Source organism: Lagopus leucura, unplaced genomic scaffold (genome assembly GCF_019238085.1).
Source record: "Lagopus leucura isolate 7727_CA_CO unplaced genomic scaffold, USGS_WTPT01 Super-Scaffold_100002, whole genome shotgun sequence".
Classification (NCBI taxonomy): Eukaryota; Metazoa; Chordata; class Aves; order Galliformes; family Phasianidae; genus Lagopus; species Lagopus leucura.
Genome location: NW_024962263.1, coordinates 43,627,842 through 43,654,926, shown reverse-complemented (window position 1 = coordinate 43,654,926; position 27,085 = coordinate 43,627,842). Strand labels below are relative to the sequence as shown.

Genomic DNA, 27,085 nt, shown 5'->3' with positions numbered 1-27,085 from the left:
AGAAGGTGTGATTTGGAGGTTTAGAATAAAGTGCGCCATCTGCATTTTTTTTTTTTTTTTAAAAAAAAAAGCAATAAAAAAAAGGGGAATCCGAGTCATAGCTCCTTTCATCTTTTAGAGGAAGACGGCAGAGTCCAAAAGGATCACCCTGCGTGACTGAAATTTCCAAAATCCCCTGCGGTTGGATATTGCTGTACACTAGGTAACAGGCTAGCTTTAGATCGACTAAAGGTCATGGGTGGGTTAAATGGAGCCTACTGTACAGGTGCGCATGTGCATGGGGATCCGAGCGCCGCATTTATTCACTTCAAACAGAAAAAGGATCGTACTCGTTTACATGAGGCGAGGTGGCAGCATCAGTACATGTGACAAAGCATCATGGTGACATGGGCAAACCTTCAGGAAGCAAGGGTGGTTAGAGGACATCTCTCGGAGAACCGACAACTACGGCACGGTGGTGGGATTCATCGGGGTCACCGGGACTGCGTACAGAGAGCAGGGAGAGGGGGGGAGCAGAGGGAGGAGGAGGTACAAGTACTTGGTGGCGGTGACCTGGAGCAGGAGCCTAGAGGGGCAGATTGTACAGGAGACTTGTCTTGCCAGAGAGAGTCCTCCTGGTCGGATCCCTTCATAGCCTGGTCTGGGCTTCGGGGATGTATATCTCAATGCTCTCGGCGCTTTCGGTGGCTGAGTTCTGCCGGACGGACGCCGCGCGCTTGGCAGCCATCAGCCGCTTGCGGGCCTCCTGACGCTGCGAGCTCTCCAGAGAGCGTTCCCGGATGAGCGGCACCTGACCTTTCGATGGCTTCTTTGGCACTGGAGGAGGGACCCTTCTCTCCTGATCAAAGCAGAAGGTTAATGGCATTATAGAGCTTCTCAGGGAAAGGGGGGAAAAACTAGGACGCGTCAGTAGTTAGAACACACATTTTACCTATGGTCTGTTAGCTCCTATCTGCCCTTTAGTCTTCAGTCAACTGGCTAGAAACTGAGCTAGAGAGGAGAGCATCTCAGGCGCGGCCTCGTACCACTGGCACCGCTCCACGCGGCTGAGGAATAAATCCCGCTCTCGGCAGCGTGGCCCCGGCAGCCTGGCTCCTGCGGCTGGTAACAACCTCGGCTGAGGGCCGTCCTTGGACGGGGCCGGGATGTGTGCGTCACCTCGGCCCTTAAAAACGGCACGCGTGTGGCACAAGGTGGGCCTGTGGCAGCGCTGAGATGCACTGGGCTCGGCATCCCAACCACTAGCTGCCTGCGGCTGGTGCATCGGAACAGTAACCATCCAAAACATGAAACATATAGTCAGGCACATATTTCATATAGCTTAGTAACTTGCCCCCCACATTCCCCTCTTTGAGTCTGTCTGTGCAAACGCATAAACCCCAGCCTCCTGCTAAATAGACATGCCACCCTACAGTCAGCTCTAGCTTGAAAAACCGGTAGGAAAAAATTAAAAGCCATGAAGAGAACATGCATTAATCATCACAGTGGCGGCTAGCTCCAGCTACGCGAGTGACAAGGAGGACTATTATGTACAGCCTGGTGTGTGCATACAAAAAAAAAAAATCAGAGCAGGATCTCTCCTGGAAAAGAAAAGTGTATTCAGGTCTGAATTTCAGGCAGCCACAAAGACTTTGTCAAGTTAATTAGATTGTCTTTTAAGTTACATCCCCTTCCAACTGTGAACACGGCCTCTGAGCGGAGGGATTTTATCACACTACAAAGGTCCCATTCTGCCCTTGCGTTTTCTCTTATGCTGATCACAACAGCGTCCACAGCTCGAAAGATAAAGGTGCTTAGTTACACTTATTCATACTTTGCTCTTTCTCTCCATCCAAGGATTAATCTGTGCTGCTTTAAAAGGGACCAGTGGCAAAGGCCAAAGGCAACTGCAAATATCAATTCCACAGAAAGTTCTTTGTTCTTTTTTTTTTTTTTTTTTTTTTTTTTTTTTTTAAGTATTTAAGAAAGGAGATGATCTCTTTCATTTAAAATCATAGACAAATGCTAATTGAACCAGGGACACAGTCAGTGTAATTATTTAAAAAGCAAAATCTCTACCTGCTTACCATAGGTCCATTTATTCAACACAACTTCCTTTAACCCGTTATATTCTTTTGTTAGAAACTCCTTGAAATCTTTTTCAGAAGCGAACAAAAAGCACGTTTTTGCAAGGAAAGCTCTCATTTCTTACTCTGCAATTAAAAACACTTGGCCTTCCCGCTTGACTAGATAAACTAATGAAAGACCATACATCGGCATTTCTGTGCATGCATGTTTGACATTTATAACTTCCTTTTCTGACAGATATTGAAAAGAAAAAAAAAAAAAAAGAAGATAAATAATAAAATGACTTGCCTTCAGTACCTTGGTCTAGGAAAACACATTCCCACACATCCCTTGACAAAACACTAGGTGTGCACAAGTGGTGTGAGCAAGGCACTCCTAATGAACTAGTATTTAGTGTTGACTGGAGGAGAGACAGTGCTACCAGCATTACCTTTGCAAACTTCCTGCTGCAAGATTAATGGGATTCAATATTGTTATTATCTGCCCAAAAGAAAATGCCACTTTGGTCATCAGAAATGAACTGACAATGAGTGTGGGGAGCTGGACACCTAGCAGAGCCACTAGAGGTTTTGTCCCCTCCTTCCTGTTTTCCTACCTGCTTACTCTACTCACTGGTATCAGACTGGTCACAATCAGTCTAAAGGAGATTCAGTCATCATATTACATACCTATAGGAGCATGACAGGACGAGACCCATGGTTCCTCTAGGAATGGGTCTGACTTTAAAGTATTGGCTGAAACATTTGTGTATTTTGGCTTACTCCGGTGCTGTTTGTCTTGATGTAGATAGTGAGGAGAAAAATAAGGCAATGGAGCCGAATGAGAGTGAAAAGTGAAAGGTGACTCACGCTTGGAGATGTGGTAGTTTTTCATGGTGACACAAGACTACTACATTTTTTAAGAAGCCCAACACTCGAGATGATTTTTATGCTCTCTTGGGTAAACAGCGCTACCAGCAAAGTGGACCCATTTATGAAACCACCCCATCACAAAACAAACAAACAAACAAACAAAAAACCCCCACAAAACAAAACAAAAAACAACAAAAAAGGAACAACAAATGAACAACAACAACAACAAAAAAGATGTAGGAGTTCTTTCATGTGATATTTTGGAAGGCATATTTTTGATATCGCTCTGTTTGTAATACGGTTATCAAGTCAGCGATGGTTACAGTGCTTCCCTCTTTTTTTTCAGTAACACAACCTAGAACTCTTGCTATATGCAATAATGTGAACCGTAAATGTGATTTATTTAATTTTAAGAATCAATATATAAGGCAGTTGCTTCCAACGATTGATCGTCTAATATGATTAAATGTAAAACTTAACAAAGTACTACATTCCCATTATCCGATTCACAAAGACAGATTTGGTTTAAAAATATGCCTGAAACATATTACAGATAATATCCCAGATGATTATTATGTAAACATTGTTATTACAATGAAATTAATTTGATATGAGCTTCATTTCACATTTTTAACGTCAACGCTGTAACACAGAGGCCTATTTAATTTGTCCAGTGTTTGTGCAGGGTTTTAAATGAAGCATACAAAATCTACAATGTTCTACCTTCTTGTCATGAGGATCCATCTGTTTCCAATTATTGGCCTTTAACTGATGAAGTTCATCAAATTTCATACTAATATTTTCTATGGATAACTGCAGCATATCCCAAAACCCTGCTAAATCCTGGGAGGTTGGCCGTGGATGTGCATTAGGATTCTGTACAAGAGAAGAAAGGAAAAAAAAACAACAGTTTGGCTTTAGTATCTCTTAATGTAAAGCATTTGTGTAAATGATTGCAAATCTTGCTAGCAAAGCAGTTTCAGCAGATCCAAACCATCAGGGAGACACAAACAACAGAGATCTCTTGCCAGAGCCAGAGGGCAGCACCAAGACACTGTGCCCCCATGGGTCCCAGGCACCACCAGTGGGTTCAAAGGTGGCAACCTGAACACACTGAATTTAATTGCCAGCCTCCTCTTCACTTTAATGAGGTAGGGTTCCCTGCAATATTTATGCTGGTAGGATGACTGATACCTGTGCAAGTGTATAGTTGCTGTGTGTGCAGATAGCGACAAACAAGTGAATGAGCACTTTTTCCATACTCTCAATCTTAGAGCTAGAAAAACATATAATTTCAGTTAAAGTTACCTGTCAGACACGTAGGGCCAGTTTTGTGGTTTTTTTTTTTTTTTTTTTTTTGACAAAAGTAATATCTGCAGGGTGAAAAACTTACAGTAATCCCGTTTTATCAGGCATGTTTTTGAAAAGAGAGATGTGCTGACCCACAGCTGTCCCAGGACCACAGAGAAGCTGGATAGCTGGGTGTCTATCAAATACATCAGGAGCACTACATCAAACTGAGAGTTTTCAAGCAGATGCAGCTTATCCTCACTTTCAAACTCATGGACCTCAGCATGTAGGTTTGTCCCACATATGCAAGGTGATAACTCAATGAAACTCAGTGCAGTGAGGCTGCTCTGCATTGTGCAAACTCAGTTCACTTCATCATAGAATCATATAATATTCCAAGCTGGAAGAGACCCACAAGGATCATTCAATCTCAGAGTATCCTCAGAAGAACATGTCTGGGACCATCAGCATCCCTAAAGCAGCACGGCTAGAAATCCTCTTCTGTCCTATGTCCCTTTGATGTGGCTTAGCTCTGGAAGTTTTGCGTGAGCATACATGAATTGTATAAATGCAAAAATAAATTATTATTAGGCCCTGCGTGTTGTTTTATATGGCTCAAATGTTACTCTGTGCTTAAGTCTTCTCCCTCACCTCAGGAACAACAAACCCACCAGTCAGTTGGCTTTTGTAGGATATTTCCAACTATTTGTGTTTTTCACCTCAACACTGACTTTGACTGGATGGTTATACTATAAAAGCAGCAACTGTAGAAAACAATAAAGCATTTAATTTCAGATTCATAAGGAGAACAGAGATTATATATGCATTCCTATTTTTTGTTAGTGTTTGACATCAGCATGTTGCCCAGTTGCAGGATTTTATTCACAACGTTGCATGACCTGATAGCTTTTTCAATTTTTCTCTTAAGAATTGGAAGGCTCATTCAGACAGAAATGATTTCTGTTGCATTTGCCTACTGCAGGCAGATTTTGGTACGGGTCTGGGTTTTCAGGGGTGTATTAAGTGGAGTAGAAGATGGTCATGATGGTGAGTGTCCCAGGGTGTGCCTTCCCTGCTCTGTGATGACAGACAGCTTTTTGGGCTTCTAGGAACTTGGGTCAAAATTGGGAATTAAATCCATGCAATGTGCAAGGATGGATTGTTAACTTAAAGGTCTGACTTTTTTTTGTAAGCATTGCCATTTTAGAGAATACTGTTTTAGACACATAATATAAGATATATTTCTATTAATTGTAATGAATATCATTTTGATGCTGCCACTATTAACAGCATAAAAATAATAAATATATTGATAGTAATAGTAGGGGCATACACAAATTATATATGGTTATCATGATTATACCACACTGTCTTTTTGCCTCTTTGCCTTTTTACAACTTGTGGAATTACTTTTCTCTCTTTTGCTGTTCAGGCATTGAAACACATGGCACCAGCATTCAGGATCTGACTTCCTGCTATTTCTGTCTTGCTGAATAGAGGTGGCATTGGTATTGTGTGGGAAAGCCCCACTCATGAGACCTCTGGTCTACCTTGGAATACCCTGAGAAGGAACCCACCTATCTCTGTGCCCATACAAACTGAGCTCAGATATGAAAGGATAGACAGAACTTCAGTGATATCTCACCAAGATTTTTTTTCCCTTTCTTTATTTTCAGGATCTTTAACTATTAGCAAAACTCCCATCAATGTCACCAGTTCTGATAGACTTACTCCCAAGTTCATAACAAGGCCTCTACTGGCAAAAGTTGCTGGTCAGACAATGGTCTACTTTAAGGTAAGATTGTTCATAGCTCTTCAGTTAGTAAGAGAAACGCAACAGTATTTATCAGAAAAGTTACATACCAGGTTTTCTTCACAAAGTTCTCTGAACTGGTAAAATTTCTGGGCCATTAGGAGCTGGGCACTGCCCACTGCAGTTCGGATTTTCCCTAGAACTAAGAGAAAAAGAAGCGTAAGTAATAATGCTCTCCTTGCTGCAGGCAACCAAAAGCCTACAAAATGAGAAGTAAAGCCACACAGAAGGCAGTGCTGGTTTTCCAACGCAGGTTATGGGGAAGCTGAGGAACTTGAGGATAGATCTGTATCAGGCCAAGGCAGGCTAAGGTTTCTCAGGGCATCACACGTTGGTTAAATGTTAATCTGTTGCTACAGCTGCTTCTTGTTCTGAAATTAAGCAACTCCTAACTACCACAGGGCTCTTTCATGATAGGACAGATACAAGTAGTCACCATCTTTTGAACCCTGTGTGGAAAGCACTCAAAAAGACTACATCTCTAACTAACACTGGACGTAAATTGTGAACACAAACCTAGCTTTCTGCACAATGGCACACAGCTCTCCAAAGCTGACAATAAGCACATGGCTAGAGAAATCACTGCAGCTCTGAGCTGCAGTCTACCATCTCATGCAGCAAGTGATGCTGTGTTTTCAGGCTGCTCAGTTGGAATCTGAGAAAGGGACTGGGGATTGTAGAGCACACTGATGAATCTCATCCAGACCCTCTGAGGCTTTTTTTTTTTTTTTTCATGAGCAGTATTGGAAGTGGCTTCTGCCTTTAAATGCAGAACAGCACTGTCCAGGGCTGCTCTGTACTGAAGGCAGGTGTTTTCCTCCCAGCTGAAACAACTTTTTATCCCTTAACTCTTTGTTTAAAGAGTGATTTAAAAATTAACACCACATAATCAAAAAATAATTACCACCTCATTAGTGAAAACCATGAACAACAACAACTTTCACCATCAGTTCTACTCATCAACATCAACATTACCCACTATCCCAGGCATCGTAACCAGAGCAGCTTCTCCAAGACAATTTTCCAGTGGTGAGGGAAGGGCAGGAAAGAGAGAAATGGAGTGGACTGCTCAGGGAGATGAATTGTTGGCATAAATGGAAGATATATACTGCTCCACAGCTCTGCACCGTTCCTTGAGTAGTCAATTGTGTGCAAAACCAAATGCAAAGTTGGCAGAGCTCCACTGGGAAAGTACTGCTAAATGTTTTGACTTACTACAAAGAAAAAAAGAAAAGAAAAAAAAAAGTGGGGGGGAGGGGGGAAAGAGGCAACTTTGACCTACTTTGACCTAGCCCTTCTAACAATATGTTAGGAGTCTCGCAGTCCTACAAGCAGCCGCAGCACGTGTTTGCAGAGTGTGATCAGAATGTGGCCATGCAATGCTTGCTAAGAGAAAGGCATCTCCAAGGGATTCACCCACGGATCACATGCTGGGTAAGCTGGCATCAACACCCACCACCAACCCAAACCAGATGCACAGCAGTGCATCAATAGCCTTAAAGCTCCATCCTTAAGAAAAAGTGGGGTGCAGAGTTCATTTCCACTCTAGACGTACAAAGGAAAGAAAAAAAAAGGGGGGAGAGATTCCTTTCACATCTTTTAGAGGACTAAAGGAGAGGGCTCTGTGAACACACACAGAGCCCAGACTTTCATTTTGTTCCCAGAACTCTGCTCTGAGCTGCCAGGAAATTGCCGTGAGCTGGAAGATCCACTGTGCAGAATATTTTCAGCATATTGCGCAGGGAGTTTTGCACACAACTCTCATTATTGTTAGCAAGGCTTGCGTGTCTAATTCTATGCGCACAGTGCTGAAAATGGACCCCTTGGTGTGTCTAGTCATTTATGCAACCCAATATGCAAACCACTCAACTGAAAGGGCTCTTCAATAGTGGGAGGAGCTTCTCTGCCAGCTTTCATGTGGTTCCCATTGTTATGAAAACTCTTCCCACTGAGTATATTTGGGAACAGCTGCCTCATCTGGAGCTCCGCCACTCCGATGCTTCCCAAGACTTGAGCAGAGGAGAAAAAATGGTCTCTGGGCTTCTTGGGAGGAAAAAGCAGATGAGACGGACTGCTCCTGGATGCCTGTGTTAACCAAGCGGCGGTCACGTCCTGAGCAGCAGTGGATATAAACACACCTTGCTGGCTCCTTTTTCTGGGGGAAGAAGAGCTTAATATTCAGAGATCTCAGCAGAGGGAGAAGGAAGCCCTTGTCCTTGGCTGCCTAGCGACTGGCTGTTTGCCGAAAACCCATCATCCCAGCTGACTGTGGGATGCATGCTGATGCTGTTCCCTATTGTTGCCATTTCTGCTGTGGCGGCGGCTGTATCTAGTCAAGTGTCACTGATTCCTCGCCCCTCCAGTGCAAGCAGCCTGTTAATGTGCAACCAGTCAACAACCAACTCGGTCACGGGAGTTAGGGAAAAAAAAAAAAAAAAAAAAAAAAGACAAAGCATGCAAAAGACTGAAAGGAAGGAGTCCCTCCACAAGGTGCAAAGCCTTATCAAAGCCTTAGCTCTGCTTCCAAACTCGTGTTGCTTTTAGTGTTTCCCGTTTCTTTTACTTAGTCAAAGCCTCCATTGCCAAAGAGAAAGACTAAAGAGTAGCAAAGTAACAAAGACTCAGAACAGCCCCTGACTCTTTCTTTGCAGAAAATAATTAAAGCCATATCCTGAAAAAAATAAATGGAATTGCAAAGATAGATAATATGTATTAGAAAAGAACCGGAGAAAGCAAGGGGTACAGGACAAAAACATATAAACATTCAAATTGATGTTTTCAGCTAATGCGATGCAAACAAAATACACGAAACCAAGTAACAACAAAGCATACCAACCCATTAAGATGCAATCATAACAGAGATAAACACCTATATAATGTTATTCATGCCTGCTTTCTATTCTATACAGGGTTATACAGCACACTCAGCACTGTTGGATCTGAATGCCTTCCAGTAATGCATTAAGCAATGTTATTAACATCCATCATATGCTTTGTTGTCACCCCATCCCCGGGGGGAGAAGTGTGTACTGCAGTGTTTTTGTTTGCCTGTCTGTTGCTTTTTTTTTTTCTTTTTTTTCCGCTTTGACTTCCTTCCATGTAAATCCAGTTATCTCCTGTAGCAACTTTTAAGAAATAGGAAGATGTATCTGTTCTGTAAGAACAGCTTTGTTACTTTGATACGGCTACTTTAACACAATTCAGTCTCCTCACCATTGTTATTCCAGATCAGGGGTCTCAGAACGTGATTCTGGGACAGACACATGCCAGGGAATTTCCTGATGTCTCTCAGTCCCTTGCCTGTTGCTCTTTGAAAGCATAATGAAGTATAAGCTCGGACTATGTGCTGTTTAAGCAACATGTGATTACTTCTCATAGTTCCAAAAATGGGATAGGACCCACTGGGGGCTTTTTGTGGGAAAAGAAATGAAATGACAGTAAAATCATTTCAGCCATAAGCAAATAAATAGTGATATTGTCACCCTCCTTACCCTGAGAGGAGACTGCATGTAATGACGGTGACAAAACACAAGAAAACAAGATAAAACTATCAGACTGATGTGATGCGATAAGCCATAACAGATAATGCAGGGAGTTTTGAGGAACAGATGCATTATTGGGTCTTAGCACACCAACTGGTAGCATTTCAGCTTTGCCAATGCGTACCAGAGTGAAAAAGGAAGAGCTTTGGGCTGCAGCTTGATGATGACCTTATGTGCCAACACTTTGCCAGTAGGCAGCAAGGAGCTAAGATGTGCCAACACTTGGTTGGCAGGCAGCAAGCAGCCCAGATGTGCCAACACCTGGCCGGCAAGCATCAAGGAGCCAAGATGAGCCAGCACCTGGCTGGCAGGCTGCAAAGAGTCTAGATGTGCCAGAGGCGGGCTGGTGGGTAGCAAAGGGTCCAGATGAGCCAACAGCTGGTCGGCAGGTAGCAAGGAGCAAGGCTCCCAGCCCTGTCCCAGGACCCAGGGGCAGGAACAGAAGCAGAGTGGCAGGCGCCTGGGATGACATTTGCCTTGCAGATGTCAGCTGCACACTGTGCATATGAAGCAATCCTGCCATAGAGCTGTCACAACCCATTCCCAAGCAAGGATGGGCCAGTGTTTTAGCCTATTCATCCTGACAGATCTACATTTAAATGACGCCAAGCATGACAAAAGCCAGGAAATTCAAAGTTAAAGCTATTGCTCAGGTCTTAAGCTGAGCTATTAAGGAGAAAATAGCCATGGAACAAACTTCGGAGCAGGCAGGCTTTGCTTAGAACCATATTTACTTATAGCAGTGATCTCATTTAAATTAATAGGGCAGTCTGCATGAGTAAATGCTATTCACTGGGAGTACAGAAATTTCCATGTGTTCTCTGACTTGGCTTTTACTAGCACGCTTCATGTCTTTTCCCTAACTTCTTTCACTGTTTGTGGATTTCTCTCTTTCTTTCTCCACCACCCAGCATGGCTGCCATCTCAGAGATACTTTTCCTCAGAAAAGCACTTGTGTAGGTAAGGCCCTTCCGGGAAGAAATGAAGATGGGAGTGGATGGGGACAAAGGTGCACAGCCAGCGTCTGCAGGTTGGCAGAGAGCACCCAAACAGCTTCATTTGCCAATACTGGCTGCATTTGTGGAGACACCGGTTTGGAGACTTTAACAGATTTGGGGTCAGTCTTTGTTGTCAGACCAGCCCAGAGGAGAACAACCTACACACAAGGCAGCTAGCAACACATCTGGTCAGAGCCTTGGTTTCCCATTTTAACTGGTATATCATCAGCATGACTTGCTTCACAACTATCTCCATACTGCACAGATTTGTGGAGCACCAGGCCCCGCCGTCCGCTTTCAATGGATGTCTCAGAGCAGGAGTTACGTTACAACCCAGATGGGAAGCATCTGACACTGTGCAGAATGCAGTCCTGTGGCTCTTACAGCTACAAACACCCACATGTGTCAAAAACAGCAGCAATAATCCAGCAAAAGGCAGAGTGAGCCATGGGGCTGATCCTAAGCTTTAGTCTGTTCTTACAGCATGTTTAGCCTCACATGTCAAATAGCATTTTTATTATCAATTTATTTTAAGGAGAGCAGTAGAGCTGGTAGCTAACACCCCCATGCCAATAAAATATGGAGAAGCCTTATCGGGTACCCCAGCCTGAAGTGTGAGTGCAATTCATCCGCCTGTTATGCATGCTACAGTTTTATCAGAAAATGATTTCAGATAAGACCAGAGCATACCAGCCAATAAATAATTCATGGCACAAGGGGAGCTATCTTCCTTTCTATATAGGCATTTCACCAGGCAGCCACCACCCCAGCACTTGTTCCCATACACAGCAGCACACTCCGTTCTGGGCTCGGAGCACTGGGCCCATTGGTGGGTTCCCTCCCAGCCCAACAGCGCCCACGACCCCCTGCAGCACACCCTTCTCCTGGCAGGCCGCAGTGGGCTGGTCCCTGGCAGCTGTTTTGCACAAGGGCTGCATTGTCTGTGGGCAACGGAATTGCTATACGGGCAGTGCTGGGGGAGCGAGCCCTCTGTCAGCTGCCGCCGTGTCCAAGGAGCCTCACTCATCGCATGCTCTCATTACTCAGTTATCTGGCCAAACACGCGCTGCTGATGTCAGGTTGGAACAAAGGATGCACTCCTTGCTCCACTTGCACTTTTTCCAGCAAAACCAAACCACATACTTCTGTCCTCTCCCTCTCTTCAAAGTTTGTAGGTGTATAAAATGCCATAATTTGGGGCTGGCTTTGAAACAAGCGAGTTTTTGTTTGTTTGAGTGGGCAGTGTGTAGCCCTACCATATGTTTTCCCTTGGCACCAGGTAGAGCAGGACATGTCAAACCCTCACTGGAGGCAGCTGCCCAGTGCCTAAGTGGCCAGCAGCATCAGAGCCTTGATGACCCCTCTCCTCCTGCTTTCACGAGAAGAGCTGGCTTGAAAAATCCAAAGGTGAAACAACCCACATGACACACCACAAATAACCCATAGGACATGCCACGTATGCTACAAAGAATGCTGGGGACAGCCAGCCCAGCTTCACCTGTCTCCCCCACAACTGGCTTCTCCCACCACTACCTAAAAGAAGAGCCTTCCAAACTATCATATATCAGAGAGAGAAAATTCTGCATACAGATGTACGCATTTTGCATGCACCAGCTCCATAAAATTCACACATCCTTTCTTTAAGGTGAGTGGCTGCTTCAGTGGACAAATCAAATACATATCACTTTTCACGCTGGTTGTTGCAGCAAACAGAAAGCAAGTGTGTTTTTCTGACTTAGACTTACAAATGTTTGATATTACCTATTTATGATGTGTGCGCACACATCATTTTCAATCTATACCTTTTTTTTTTTTTTGCTTTATTTCTTGTGTACTAACAAATTGAAACCCTTGTATTCTGATACATGCTCAATGACATTTTGAATTTGTTGATGATATAAATTAAAAATGAGATTCAAATACTCTAAAACTTGGGGATTCTGGATACGCTTTGAAGGTTAATCCTTCCGTATTTTCCCTCAGAGGAAATAGCTAATCAATTATATAATAGAATTTTGTAGAAATAGAAAACCTGAATGTACATGCTAATGTAAATGCTAAAGCTATCTAATATTTTCCATTATTAGTCAATTTCCAGTTACTTACAGTACTGTGTAACTGATCAAATCTCTCTACGGTCATTTCTTACTCTGGGCTGAATGGAAAGTTCCAACAGAAACAGTTTATCCATTTCTAATAAGTTTGAGTAGAGTAGAGTTTTTTTCTATTATTAATTCATTTCCTTTTTCCTTTCATTTCAAATAAATAAGAAGAGTTAAGAAATCTTCACACTGAAAGATCCCTAACCACAATCTCCTAACTGCAATCCCAAAATATCTATTGAGTTTCAGAAGCGTCAAGCATTTGCTCTATCAAATTTAATAAGTATTACTGCATATATACACACAGTCCTTTTGAGAATTATGACCATAGCTTCATTGGGTAGATAAGAAAGGGCACAGTAATGAATTAATAGGAGTCAGTTTGGCCTGTATTAAACAATTTTTTCCAAGTTGCAATATTACTGTAGTCAGTTACTTACTGTCCTCAGGTAAGTTGTTTTCCCGTTCTTCTCTCTCCATCTGTTGGCACCAGCCCTCCATACGGTCTCTCTCTGCCTGCAGTAGCTTCAGAAACCAGTGGCCATCTCGTGGGCACACTGACCTTTGAACAGCTTCCAGGGGATCTTCAGTGATAGAGTCAATCCAGGGGTCAGGAGGAGGTAAAATAGACGGGTCAAAATCTGTCTCAAAGTCATCATCCACGGCACACGCATGGTAATGGTTTCCTGACCCTTGTATGCTAACGGTAGAGGTGCTTGCATCTCGTGAAAATTGTCTTGATATTTGTCCAGAACACAAATTGTCCTCTTGAGGGTCGATTATTTCAAAGTTCTCATGGAAATCCAGGTCTGCTTGCACAGCTGTTGTTACACTATTAGATCGTGTAAACCTGCGAAAGCTTTGAAGAGCACAAACACAAAATGTTTAGAAAGCTTTTGCTAGGTGGCATGAGAAAAGTTAGGTAAGAAAGGGTCTCTTAAGAAGTCTCTTCTCCTCCTAAGACTGGCAGTCATGGCTTTCAGTGCTACACTCCATTTTTCTTTCTGGAAATGATTGCCATAAACTTTGTTTCGCATTGTGAGCCAATAGACATCTCTCTGCCTCTTAATGAGGGAAGCACCAATGACAGTGTTGTTTAAAGAAGCCAGCCCATGTGGCATCTAATAGCATTGGTGTCCCAGGATTTCAGGTCAACAGTTCATGAAAGGTTAAAGAGGTCCAGTTTTAGGTAATGACTGATCATAGAATCATAGAATGGTTTGGGATGGAAGGGACCTTTATGTCATCCAGTTCCAACCCCATGCCGTGGGCAGAGTTGCCACCTACCAGATCAAGCTGCCCAAGGTCTTTCAACTTTTCTAACTCATACCCTATTAAAGTTGCACACTTGAACTCAGTAGTCATGTTTTAAAAATCATGTACGTGAGATTGATAAGAAACTAGTATCAATGAGTTCACTATTTCTGTAGTATTATACCTTGCACCCATGAAGAAGATAAGTATTTCAAGCCCAGCCAAGTATTTCATATCGCTTCCTTGTAACTGCTCGTCATAACAATGTACCTACTAATTTCCTGCTTTTCCAAGTACCACTGGCAGCACTCACACCTTTAGCACTCATTCCCAGCATTAAGACATGTTGTTTTACACATTCAAACCTTGGTCTCACAACAGTCTCTTTTACACAAAAGTTTACACAAAACTGTATTACTCTCATCATGATGGCTGCTACAGTATAGATAACTTCCTTTCATCTTGCATTGCTTCCATATGTTTGGAGTCTCTGAGAGGAGGGAGCAAACCCTGTAAGAATGTAGGAAAGCCAGGAAGGGAGAAGATATAAGCATGGGAAAACGGAGGTTTGGGTGTTAGTCTCTTTTATCTTTAAGTAAGCAAGACTCCAAATTTTGCAGTCCACGGAAGCTGAGGTGAAGAGGAAGATACAGACGAAGCACAGAGATCTATGAGGAGTAAGAGACACCTAATGTGCTATAGGGGATAGTAAGTGATAGCAAATATGATAGCAGTAAATTATGAAGGGAATGATTGGGAAATTTTCAGGCAAATGTACAGATAAGGTAGCTCTAGAAACTCATGTGCTGAGAACAAAGGAAAAATACAAGTGAGGCAGATATTTGTTTTGCCCCATGACAGATGGAGAAGGTGGAAGGAGGTGAAACTATCAAGTAATTAATGTCGATGCTATTGAACTCAGTAATATTTATCACAGAATGGCCTGGCTTGAAAAGGATCACAAAGATCATCCAGTTTCAACCCCCTGCTATGTGCAGGGTGGCCAACCACCAGACCAGGCTGCCCAGAGCCACATCCAGCCTGGCTTTGAATGCCTCCAGGGATGGGGCATCCACAACCTCCTTGGGCAACCTGTTCCACTGCATCACCACCCTCTGAGTGAAAAACTTCTTCCTAATATCTAACCTAAACCTCCCCTGTCTCAGTTTAAAACCATTCCCCCTTGTCCTAGTACTATCCACCCTTCTGGATTTAGCCTTCAGAATTAACATAGCTTTTAATTAAGTAGGGATTCCTTAATAATTTAAGATGCCATCACACTCAGGCAGCTGGTACTTCAGTCCTAACTTGTTCACAGTCTCATATTTACTCCTGAAACCAGTGTTAGGACCTGCTTCCCTGGGACATTTTGGCTGCTTTGTCCTCAACAGTTTGGGGCTTGAGCAGCAATGAAAATCTCAGTGACAATGGAGCTGGATGCCGAACACCATTTTACTTCCCTTAATTTCTACTCCATCTTCCACTGGAAAGCAACAGCTGATCAGATAAGAGCAACTTACAGTGTCTTCAGTTTGAAGCTGGGGAAGGAGCAGATGGAAAGAAAATTTCAGGTACCCAATACAACCAGATACCTAAGGAACCATACTGCAAAACTCAAGGAGAGCTGTATCAACTCCTGCTGGTAGAACAGATTACTGGTAGATGTTGTGGGACTTTGGGAGGACTGGGGCAAAGTAGTACTGGAGTCAGGAACAGTTCTCCAATTAAAAAAAAACAAGAAAAAGCCCAACTAATTGCTCTGCAGAAAAAAGTTTGAAATAGTTTCACAGCCAAACTAGACCCTGAAAAACTTTAATAATAGTGTAGATTTTTTTTTTAAATACGGTGGGCTAGAACACAAAAAGATACAAAAAGATGGTTACAGCACTGCAGTTTTGCATGACGTGCACCAGCAAGCTGAAAAATATGGAGCTAGCAGAACTCTTCAGCTTGACAGTATTTATCCTTCGACAAGCAGAGCAAAGCATTTTTCTATAGACTGATATGGCAGAAAAAATTGCAGAAGGGAGGACAAGGATAAGTGGAGAAATGGTATGGCTTCCATGGGAGGAAAGCCTTTTCTTGGTTTAGAAAGCAGATGGCTGAGGAAGGCCATGAGAATCTTATGGCATCCCGACTAGCTGACACCTCACCACACTCAGAAGGCAAGAGCTGTGGGGAGGAAGGCAGCCAGCTGTAAGCCTGAGAGGCCTACAGATTTAAATTTAGCAAAAGGAAGTGCTTCTTCACACAGTGCGTAATTAAACTGCTGCAGGATCCTGGGAAAGCCAAAGGTAGAAATATGTTCAAAGAGAAGCTGAACAAATTCACAGGAGACAGGTCTGGGAAGGGCTGTTACACTTGGGTTTCCGAAGTCCCTAACAGCCAGCAGCTGAGCAGGGAGGTCTGTGGGGAGAAGCACTGCCCTGTACACACCCTTCACACTTTGCTTTTGCACACATTCCTTTAGACTTGTTTGGAGGATCTGCTCCTGGCCCCTGGCAGAGAAAGCAGTTCGACTGGTATCAATGGTTAGAAAGATTTTAGCTTTAGGCTGATTTGACAGTGAACATTTTTTGGGTCTAGTTTATGTTTTTTTTTTTTTTTTTTTTTGTGTTGGTTGTTGTTGTTGTTGTCATTTTTTTTTTTAAACTGCTTTAATTTGGCCACCAACCTGACAAAACCTTATTTGCACTGAAATGCATGCTTGCCTGCATACACACACCTACTGACATACAGTCACCGTGCTTACACATCTGTTTTTCAGTCACATAGGTTGCGTTCACTGAGAGCCAAAGCAGTACACAAGCATCCTCCACATCTTCCAGAGTAATGGAGAAAAGCAATGCTCCTAAGTCAACCTCATTCTTCTCCATACCTCTACCTCCATATCACTCCTACTTTTGCTTTCTGCAGTGTCCTAGACTCTGATTTGCTTCTGGTTTGGATGGCCATTTACAGTTTCAGATAACACCTTCGATTTTCAGTCTACATTGAATCTCAAATGTGGAAACATCAAGGTATATTTGCCAAGAGAATGCATTGCTGGAGGCACTACATTTCAAAGCTTTCAGGACTATATTCTTACTGGGTTCAATATAGGCTAGTACCACCAAAAGCCAGACTCTGCTCAACAAATAAAACGTAATGACCTACTTTCTTTTGCTTTTGTTTTATCTATATAATAGTATGCTACAGGCTTGCTTGACAGCTTCTTGGCACTGGATTGTGTAACCTATCTGTTTTCAAAAGAAAAACAAGTTGGCAATAGAGTATAGCATCAGTTCAAAATTAAAAAAATACTCCCAAGGAAATGTATGTTGAATGACACGGAAATACAGGAAGACAACCACTATCTGCCTACCTCCAGCACATCTAAAAGAGCTGCCTAATAGATGGGAATCTTAGTCTCTGACATCGCTTCCTCACTCATTTCCAGGATGTTTTACTCTTGCAAAATACCATTTGTGTTCCATGTGTCTTTTTTCTTTTTTTTTTTTCTTTTTGCTCTGCTTTCATTTAAAACAGGAGAGTGGTTGAGCTTAAGTTCTTATTGTTTTCTACACACACAAAACATTCATGGCTTTACCTAAAATAAAACAAAACAAGAAAAAGGTTCAGAAATCACTGGTAATTTTTTTTAGCAGAGACTTCCTTCTTCCTCTGCTTTCAGGCTTGGCCCTTTTGTATTCAGTTGTGCCTTGAAGGCACAAGGTGTAATAATTACAGCTTCAGAGAACTACAGCAGATACCTGGCCTGCGGTGCAGAAAGCCATGAAACCTCAGACTGGATAAACCTGTATGGAGAGCAACAGTAGATGTGTTTTGAACAGCAACAACAGCATCACCTGTTAGCATTTGACTCTCTACTCCTAAACGTTCTTTTGAAAAACATGTTTACATTTCAACTCATTTCTTTCCTAAAGAAACAAACAAAAAACAAAACCCCAGAACAGATGCTGATTCCAAACCAACTGGTGTCAGACTCTCATAGATTAGATTAGATTAGACTTGCCTCGCTTTACCTATTGGCTGACTCTTTCTTGCTGTGTATTTCTCTGTTAAAGTTGCAGCAACCATCAGCAAAACAGAGCAAACAGGGGACTTTATACGGCAGCCCTGACATGGAGGACTTTGGATGGCAGGATCTTCTGCCATACATCGTCAAGGTACATGATGTTAAGTTCTTTGCTCTATCCATCCCCCTCTCCCACTGACATAATCTTTTTTTTCATCACTAGGAGTCTTAACAGGGAAACGAATCCTCTATTATTGTTTCATGTCACCAAAATCCCTTAGAATTTCTCAATGGAATGGCTTCCACTGTGGAGAACACATGAAGCCAGATAATGCTGCAGACCAAAATCAAGGAAATCTCAGTCCCATCTCAGCTCAGCTAACATACAGTTTTGAAGGATACGTTCTAGGAACTGAGGAGTTCAGAAGTTTGAGTTAGAGCATACAACTGGCTGGTTGTACAGGGGAGACCCTAAAACCTGAGTTTTCCTTTTTTTTTTTTTCTTTTGTCAGGACAAGAAGTTGTAAAACCCAAAAGACTAAATAAATAAAAAAAAAAGAAAGTGGTTGTTGTTCCTTGAAGACCATAGAAAAGCATATTTTCTCTAATATTACCACATCACCACTTCAAGCCATTTCACTTTATATGCTGTGGTACCACATACCAGACATTGCACTACGCCAAAAGGTGGGGAGAGCTTCCTTTATCACCATAGAAGCTAGAGAAGAAGGATATGAGGAATATGCATACATGTGCCTACGGTCCTACTCTCCTGTGGCAATGTCCTTAGACCATAATCTACCACTGTGTCAGCATTCAAAATTTCTTGTGATGGCAGACCAAGTACAGTAACCACTTGACAGTATAACTAGGAGCAATGAGCAAGATAATTTTTGGGTGAAGATGTAAGAGGAGGAAATCCAGGGGCACACATAATAAAATGCAACAAACTGAAAGTAATTACTGAGTTATGAGACAAAGAGCAATAAAAGACATAGCCTTTATTCAATAAAGGTGTCATAGTTGGCCTGGCACAATATATAGCTTCTCCTTTTCTGGTCCAGTAGAACTGGCTAACTTCCGACAATTCAATCATCTTCTGTAGGTGAGGAAGGCAAGGTGGTCCCTTGAGGCCAAGAAGGACTCAAAGGTAGAGAGAAAAGACAATCTGAAGAAGTTTAAACTGAAAATGTCAGCTGCATTAGCAATACTTTTCGAACTTGTCTCTGGAAGGGATAAGTCATGTTAAGAAAGAGGAGGAATATGTTATCTGGGGTTTTGTTATCACCATGAGGGAGATCAGGTGAGAGATAAGAGAGAAACAGCAGGAAGATTATGAGGTCATTGTTGAAAGAAACGTATACTTTTTTTATTCTTCCTCCCCTAAGAGAAGGACTTGAGAATGGTACTCAGTAAAATCTAAAAATCGGAGTTAAATTTGGGGAATAGGTACGAAAGGAGTTGAGAGCAGGTAGTATAAAAAACTGAGGATAAGTGATGGATCAAGTTGTAATGTGGTCAGAGAGCGTTAGGCACGTTTATCCCTTGAGCAGTGCAAGAGGAGGAGGATTCAGAGTCATTTGTCTTGGCAGGAAGCCCAGGTTGCGGAGAGTGAAGGGCTAATGAAAGGTCTAAGCCAAAGAGAAAGAAGGGATAGCTCTGCTCCTGTGATGCTCTGGTTTTGAGCCACTTGGATCAACACGGAGGCAAAAAGTTTTTGCTCACTCGGTCCAAGTGCAGAAGCAGGAATATTTAAAAGGGTGTGAGGAAGTAAGACTCCTTATGGTGAGAATGGCCATCATGTGAGGTGAGGGAAAGGGAGTGGAAAGAGTAGGAAACTAAGGAGTGTAACAAATTTTGTACAGTAGGCTTTTGGTGCATTAAGCAAAGAGCTTTCCTAGTGCACACTACAGCACGCTTAATAACTTAGATTGGCACAGAAACACAATCAATTTGCTGTTATTTATATTTTTTGCTGTCTCATTCTTTTCATTTTATTTGGTGTTCATTTAATATTTCTGAATCCTGAAAGGTTTTGTTTTTTTTTAACTTTTGTCATGGATTCATCTCGGTAGGGCTTTTCTGAGGTTCTGCACATGTTTTGGTGCAGGGGAAGGGAAGAAGGTGTCATATTTACAGTTCTATTCCTGTAACAGATAATCAATACATTGTACTTTGGTATGCTTAAAAAAGAAATAAATAATCATAAAAAAAAAGAATGTGAGTGCCAAATTGTGATGATAAGCACTTTGTTTCCTGAGTACACTCATTTTCTGAGGATTAAGGGCTGTTCTTTATCAGCCTGTTCACTTCTGAAAGTCCATGATGGATTGCTGCTTGTCCATCTGCTCTCAGTAGCAGCAACCTCAACCTGATCTGCAAGAAATCCCTCAAAACACAGCTGTGATCAGGCAACGCAGAGATAATGCTTCCTCAGGGCAGATCTTTGCAGGCAAATCTTACCTTTTTTTTTCTGGAGCAATACGAGCAGCAATAGAGAGAGGACTTTGGAAATAAGGTATTTACAAAACAGCCATCTCTTTATTTCCTTTCCATTCCTCTTATTTTTTTTTTTCTTCTTCTATTTTCCGTGGGAGAAGGGAGGTGAGGGAGAGTTGGCTTTCTGGGGTAGTTACTGCCTTTGTGCTCGGGCTGAAGGGATATGGCTCTTCAGCACCTATTCCAACGTGCTCATTTATCTAGTGCTAGAAGAGCTGTGGGTAAACGGGGCTGAAGTTTCAGGCATAAAGAAATGTCTGCCAGTAGGAGATGTTTTAGCAGGTTAATGGTGAACTTGGTAACAGTCTGACAGAGTCGTTGCATAACACATTTCTTTTTGCTGATATCACCTTAGCCTTTTGAAACTACAGGAAAATGCAAAATGTGGTCAACTCATATTCCATAAATTTTTCTCAGGAGAGGCTGTGAGGACAACCTTCTTGCTGCAGAGCAATGATGTGCCCCGTGCCATGCTCTGGCCAGGTGCAAACCAAAATTCACGTCTCCTACTGCTCCTGGAAAATGCCCTCTGAGCAACAACAGCCCAATGACCTAACGACTCAGACAGGAAGCACATTTATGTTGCCATGTGCGCAGGAACTGGAATTCATAGAAATAAGTTGTAGTACAACTACTTGCTTTAGAAAAACAGTATTATCTTTTACTCACCACTTCTCCTCCTCAACTTGCACTCCTATGGACTGGAACTTACTGGTTGCTTTATTTTCACCTAGTTTGGCAGTTTCTTCAGCACCATCAACCTTAAAAAGATTAGTAGCTCATTAGAATATATTTTGGCTGAGATATCGCCTGAATACTTAGAATTTCTATTCATGATCTCTACTAAGTGCTGCACATATGGCTTGTACCATAGCTACCTTCATCCACTTGGATGGTTTACCTCTGGTACGCCCACTGCTGATGTTATTCATGAATATTCATCATTCTTGTTAATCTCTAAGGCATCTCTGTTAAGATGACATTAGGCCTGAGACATGCAAGTGGAGTTTGTCCAGTATGTTATGGAGGTTGGATGCTGAGATTTGCCAGAGCCTCTGAGCAGCTGCAAATCCAATTCCTGCACTGCACCATTCTGTAGGTTTTACCTGTTACTTTGTACATTGCATACATGGTTATGTTAAAATGGCATATTTACTTTTAGTGGTAGTGTCCTTCTGGCTCCAGTCACTGTAGTTGTTAAGTCCCAATGCTACATAAGGGATTGTTAGTCAAAAAAAACCCAACCAACCAAACAAACAACCCAAACATGGCAGCAAACAGCATTTTTGGACCACAGTGCATCCACTCTGACCCTGGCTATACAAGAACCTCGGGTGCAGCGAGCATGTCTCCCACCAGCTTGCTATTGAGAGCAAATATAACAGCCTTGTTGCAGGAAAAGTGATCAGAAAGATAGGAGTTTCAGAACAAGACAGTGAAGCAAGGTAATTACCAAACAGTAAGGTTTTAGGGTGATAATTCCACCTTAAATTACAAAACTAATAGAGAGAAGTAACTGTTTTGACAGCTTTACTTTGCTTGTTTGTTAAACAGGTTTACAGCAAAGACTGCTGGTGATCTAGGAGCAACTGAGGGGTGCAAGGCACACAGCAGGAGTTCTTACCACATGTGCATTTCATGTTTATTATAGAAGGAAGCAAACTCCTGGCTAATATGGCTTACACTGCTCTAGGCCAAATTACAAGAAAGGTGTTCACCTGCTCTGAGCTCTGTGTAAGTCTGAACTTGGCTTCTATTGCAGTCAGTGGAGGGAGGTTGGCATATGGATGGTGATTAAGCTACTCAGCTGTAATTTTTACAGTTTCAGCAGGAGATTTTCAGGGGCTTGAGCAGCATTTGGGCCTCTGTTTTCCTCAGATTTCAGCAATCTGGGGCTCCTGTTTCTCCTAAAAGCCCTGTTCTTTACTTGCACCAATGTTACCTTCAGAAAAGAAAGATGGGAGATGGTGTCTTGGTAACCATGGTTCATGTTACTGCTATTCATATGGAATGCTGCAAACACAGACTTTATTTCTTTCTACCCATTACTTTGTCTGCAAAGGTCTTTGTTGCTTTGTTCAGTGAAAGGAGGGATCACAACAATAAAACAGCAGCACCTTAGCCTTGACTGGGTTTGGCAATAAGTAATAGGGTGTTCCTTTATCCCTGTCCTATCTGGGTCTTGCTCCTACATTTAACACTAAAAATATCCCTTCTTTCAGAATATATCCAAACCAAACAGCTGTGAAGCAGAGAAAGGGTACAAGAAAGGCAGCAGACCCACGGGCTGTAGTAACTCTTGGCCTTCCAAGAAGAAGCACAAGGTGAGTAAAGTCACTGCTTGTCTGGCAGCTGCCCCTGGGGATGGCATGCTCAGCACCTCCTATCTCGTCAGGCGGATGCAGTGATTTCACGGTAAGTTCTTAGGCTTTGCTAATCAGATAAGCCTGTCCAGGCACAGAGGAGGTTGTAAACACAACCTCCATCTGCAGGGAAAAAAAAAAATCATGTTTTCTTGTGAAGGCAGATAAGCTGTGGATTGCTGTTCTGTTTGCTCGGGATTCATCTCCCATCAAAACTTGTGCTGATTTTCAGTTGATTGCAAGTTCAAGTACTTTGTTGCAAGAGCTAATCCTGCAAGCAGATAGTTGGCCTTCCATGCACATTCTTGTGGGGGCATATGGGAAAAATTAATTAAGATAGCAGATTAAATTGGCCTAGTTTATTTGCTCTTCTCCTTTCTGTAAATACAAGTGAACTTTGGCAGGGTTAGTTTTCTTTCATTCCACTAGAGGTAACAAAATGTAATTTTCCTTAACAAGGGCAAGTCAGAAGGAACTTATCCTCTGCTCTTGAGGCTGGGATGGAAACAATGCTGCCTCATTCGAACGGCCACCAGTCATTATGAAATGCATGAATAAGCAGTGACAATTAATCCAGTGAGGCTGGATGAAAATATTTTTTGGGTGATAGTGTAATGTAAATCATTGTTTTACACATTCCCTTTCAATGATTTAATTCATGCCTTTCTGACCCCCGCTGTGATATGATTCATAGATTAGTGCTCATGTGTGTAATTTAACAGAGCTGAATAACAAGCAGCAAGGAGACTTAAATTCTCAAATCTGATGTTTTTATGATAAATTAGTAAAACATCATTAGTACCATGTAGCATTATAAAGCTGCTGGAAATTCTAATAGGTATCTGAAAGAAAAAGAAGAAAAAAATAGACAAAACATTGCATAACGAGCAGTAAAATAAACGTAGAAACTCAAAACAATGGCACACATACAACCTAAATCCTGTACTGTACCTGTATTCCGATAGATAAGCATCTGTTTTTCTTGAAGTGGTCCTTCTTTCTATCTTCTACTGCAACGGTGGCAATGGTTGTGGTGGTGGTGACAGTGGCAGTGTTGTTCCCTACATGTTGACTTGCTGGGCCATGGATCTGTGCATTAGCAGCTTCAATAGCTGCTGTTAGTGCCTTCATACTGTCCAAACTCTCTGTGGAGTTGCTAAGTCCAGACTGACTGATGATATCTCCCCTCTGTCCATGCCCATCCATATACGCATCTTGGGCAGACTCTGTGCTGCTCTGGGCTGTGATAGAGATAAATGGTTTGGTGGTAGTTCTTGGTGGGACTGGAGGCGGTGTCTTCTTATAGGTAGTAATGCAGGATGACACTGGAAAAAACATGAAAGTTCTTGATTTATTGAAGGGAAAATGTATGTATACCATCTTAAGACACCATGAGCATGGACAGAGCAGAGGCAAGGAGAATGCTGTTAGCCAAAGAAACCCCAAAAGCTCCGATAACTGTGCTAGGGAAATACCTTGCTTATCAGTGTCTTCTGTTCGTACTGATGTGTATGCCAGAGCAGCTTTATTGCAATTGTTTTCTCTTTCTCTGCCCTGCCCCACTCTATTAACTTATACTTTTTAAGCTACATTTCTTTGTTCAGATAGAGATCATAAACCCATCTAAGATCCAAGACTTGATGCTCATCATGCTTGAACTTGTGTATTTCTTGTTATAAATTGTTACAATTTTTGCACAGCCTATTCAGATATTTTAAAAAGTCTTGTAAGCTGTGGAGGGCATGTTTAAAATAACGTTTTGCTGCTCATATTTCTCACAATAAACATATATGTGTATTTTTTAAAAAATGCTTAATTTTGCACAAATGGAGTTAATGTAACGTAGTCAATGTTTAAAGCCTGACAGCTGGTGGAACTTCTTAAAGGAAAGCGTAAGAATAAATGTTTGCAACAAGACTTCAAAAGTTTATGAGGACTCCTTTTCACATGTTGATGGCCGTGCTCTCATCATAAGTGCTTCTATATGGATGCAGAAGCTTATCTTGAGGTTCTCAAATTAGGAACTATTGGTTGATGTATACAGAATTACATGCAGAATGCAGTACATGGAGATAAAAAAAACTCCTTTAAGGGATAGTTGGCAGCTCTGCTTTGCTGAAATCCTGGAATGCTCTCAAATGAAGGAAAAAAAGTCCATTAAGAATAAAAAACAATCATGATATGCTCTATTTTTTAAGCAAATAAATGCAGGCATTAACCTGCGCAAAGTTCAGACACAAACACGTTAACATGAATTCTCATTAACAATAATCACATGGCAAGAAATGATTCATTTTAATTGGCAGACGTCTGTGCCACCCACATGAAAGGTAAGTCTGCTACAGCTGTTCTGCTCCCTTTTTGCACTGTATGTGCTTGTAGAGCCAGAAGCCATTCTGGCATTAATTTGACTAGCTCAGATCCACACGCCTCATATCTCCCAATAGTTGCAGGAATAGTTGCAGCGTAAAAGGTGTTTCCAGGGTATGAAATCACATGGGATTTTTTTAAGAAGTCTGGTCTGAGTTTCTGATAACATGCCTGAACCCATGTTAAACCCTTTAAATGCTAATGGAAAAAGAGCATTTTGTGAAGGTTGTGAGAGTTTTGAAACTGATTCACTTCTGAAGAATCAAACAGAAACCACAGCATCTCGGAGAGAAGAGATAGATGAAAATGAACTTGTCAAATTTTAACTCCCAGGAAGTGAAGTTTATAGGGGTTAAAGGTGCTTTTTAAAACTGCTTACGACAAGACAAACCTATGAAACAAACAGGAAAGATGACAAATTTACAAAGAGGCATGTGAATTTTGCACAGTTCTTCATTGGTTTTGATGCTGACAAAAAAGCATTTGTTGTGACTGTGGACACTCAGGGGAATTGGCTGCTCTTGCTGCAGCACAAGCAGACTTACATAGAATTGTGGAGACTGCTGCTGAGGTGATGGGATCCCAGAAATAACCTAAGTGGCTCATGGCCTAAAGAAATGCTCTCCAAGTGGTGGAAATGCAAAATGAAATTTACCACTGAAGAATTTAAAGCATATACTTTCACTCATATATCCAGGTAATGCTTTGGCAAGCCTGTTCCAAGCTCATCTAATAGAGGTTTGTGTGCCACGCTACCTTGCAATTCAGCAATGTATAAAATGCCCAATTTAAAATATATTGAGTAAGGGCATTGTGGAACTCCTGGGCAGACAGCAGCACCTTCAGGACATCCTTGCAAGGCACACAGGTGTCACTCTTCTACTTAGCAGATAACAGCACACTCCAAAAGTGCTCTTAATGAGGAGAAAAAGACTGTAAAATAAAAAGAAAGCTCCAGCGTGACTGGTCTGCATGTCACTGATCATCCTTGAAGGGACAGAGAGTCAACAAGTCTGTCGACAGCTACCGGCGCTCTGGTCAGTGCAGGACAAATACAGAGACCCTTGATTGAGATGTCTTCCATTCTGCTGGTAAATGCACTCAACGAGGAGCCTAATCCACGCCACAGTGAAAGATGTTTGCACTCAGCTAATTAAATGTGAAGTTATTAAGAGGGGGAGAGGATTGACAAGTCATACGGTGAAATTGTAAAGAGAAACAGCAAACGTTGTTTCAGCAAGTCAAAACAAATCCTCGGTTTCCTGGAGTCACGCAGCACGCACTGTACAGCTCCGGAGAAGCAAAGCGTGCAAGTCATAAAAGATCCCCAGGCGCTCCGTTACTGGAAATGATGCAAGCTCCCACCACTCCTGTGCAGAAATGACAACAAAACTGTGCTCTGGCTGCAACTGTTTGCTCAGCGCTGGAGCTGCCTGAGCCCTCCCAGTGGCTGAAGTATGACAGTAAAAGGGATTTGGTGCACTGGGTTTCTCTAGGCACTTTTCAAGAACCGAGCAACGAGTGATATGGCAACCTGAAGGACCTGTCTGAATTTCACTGGGTGATTTTCAATGCAAAGGTGCTCAAAGAATAAAAGGAACACTCCCTAAGAGAAAGGAGCTGGAGCTGTTCTTGTGCAGCCCAAATCAGCGCATTGGGTAGGTGAAGGAAGATGCTGTGTTGTGGGCAAGAGGAAATCGTGGCCACCCAGTGCTGGAGGTGGAGAACATCACAGGTTCACAGGGTACGTGGAAAAAACACAGAAATCTTCACATAGTGGACATTCAGACAGTTTTGCACTTGAGAGTTTGTTTAATTCACATCAGGAAGTGAATTTAAAAGGACTCCATAATTCCTAATAAATGCATTCTTGGACATGGATCAAGGAGTGAACTTCTGTACTCAAAATGATCTGACT

The 27,085-nt window shown here is 42.2% G+C and overlaps 1 protein-coding gene across 3 annotated transcripts in view; it reads right to left on the bottom strand.

Annotated features, from left to right (window-relative positions):
* DLGAP1 (DLG associated protein 1) overlaps positions 1–27,085 on the bottom strand; it is a 225,454-nt gene continuing 198,369 nt past the window's right edge. For all 3 annotated transcript variants that reach the window (XM_042870217.1, XM_042870219.1, XM_042870218.1), the window contains 6 exons: positions 23,749–24,122; positions 21,104–21,195; positions 13,104–13,522; positions 6,072–6,163; positions 3,642–3,794; positions 1–838 (listed from right to left, as the gene is read on the bottom strand). In XM_042870217.1, coding sequence (XP_042726151.1) covers positions 629–838; positions 3,642–3,794; positions 6,072–6,163; positions 13,104–13,522; positions 21,104–21,195; positions 23,749–24,122 — 1,340 coding nt within the window. In that variant the 3' untranslated portion in view covers positions 1–628. The remainder of the gene's footprint in view (positions 839–3,641; positions 3,795–6,071; positions 6,164–13,103; positions 13,523–21,103; positions 21,196–23,748; positions 24,123–27,085) is intronic.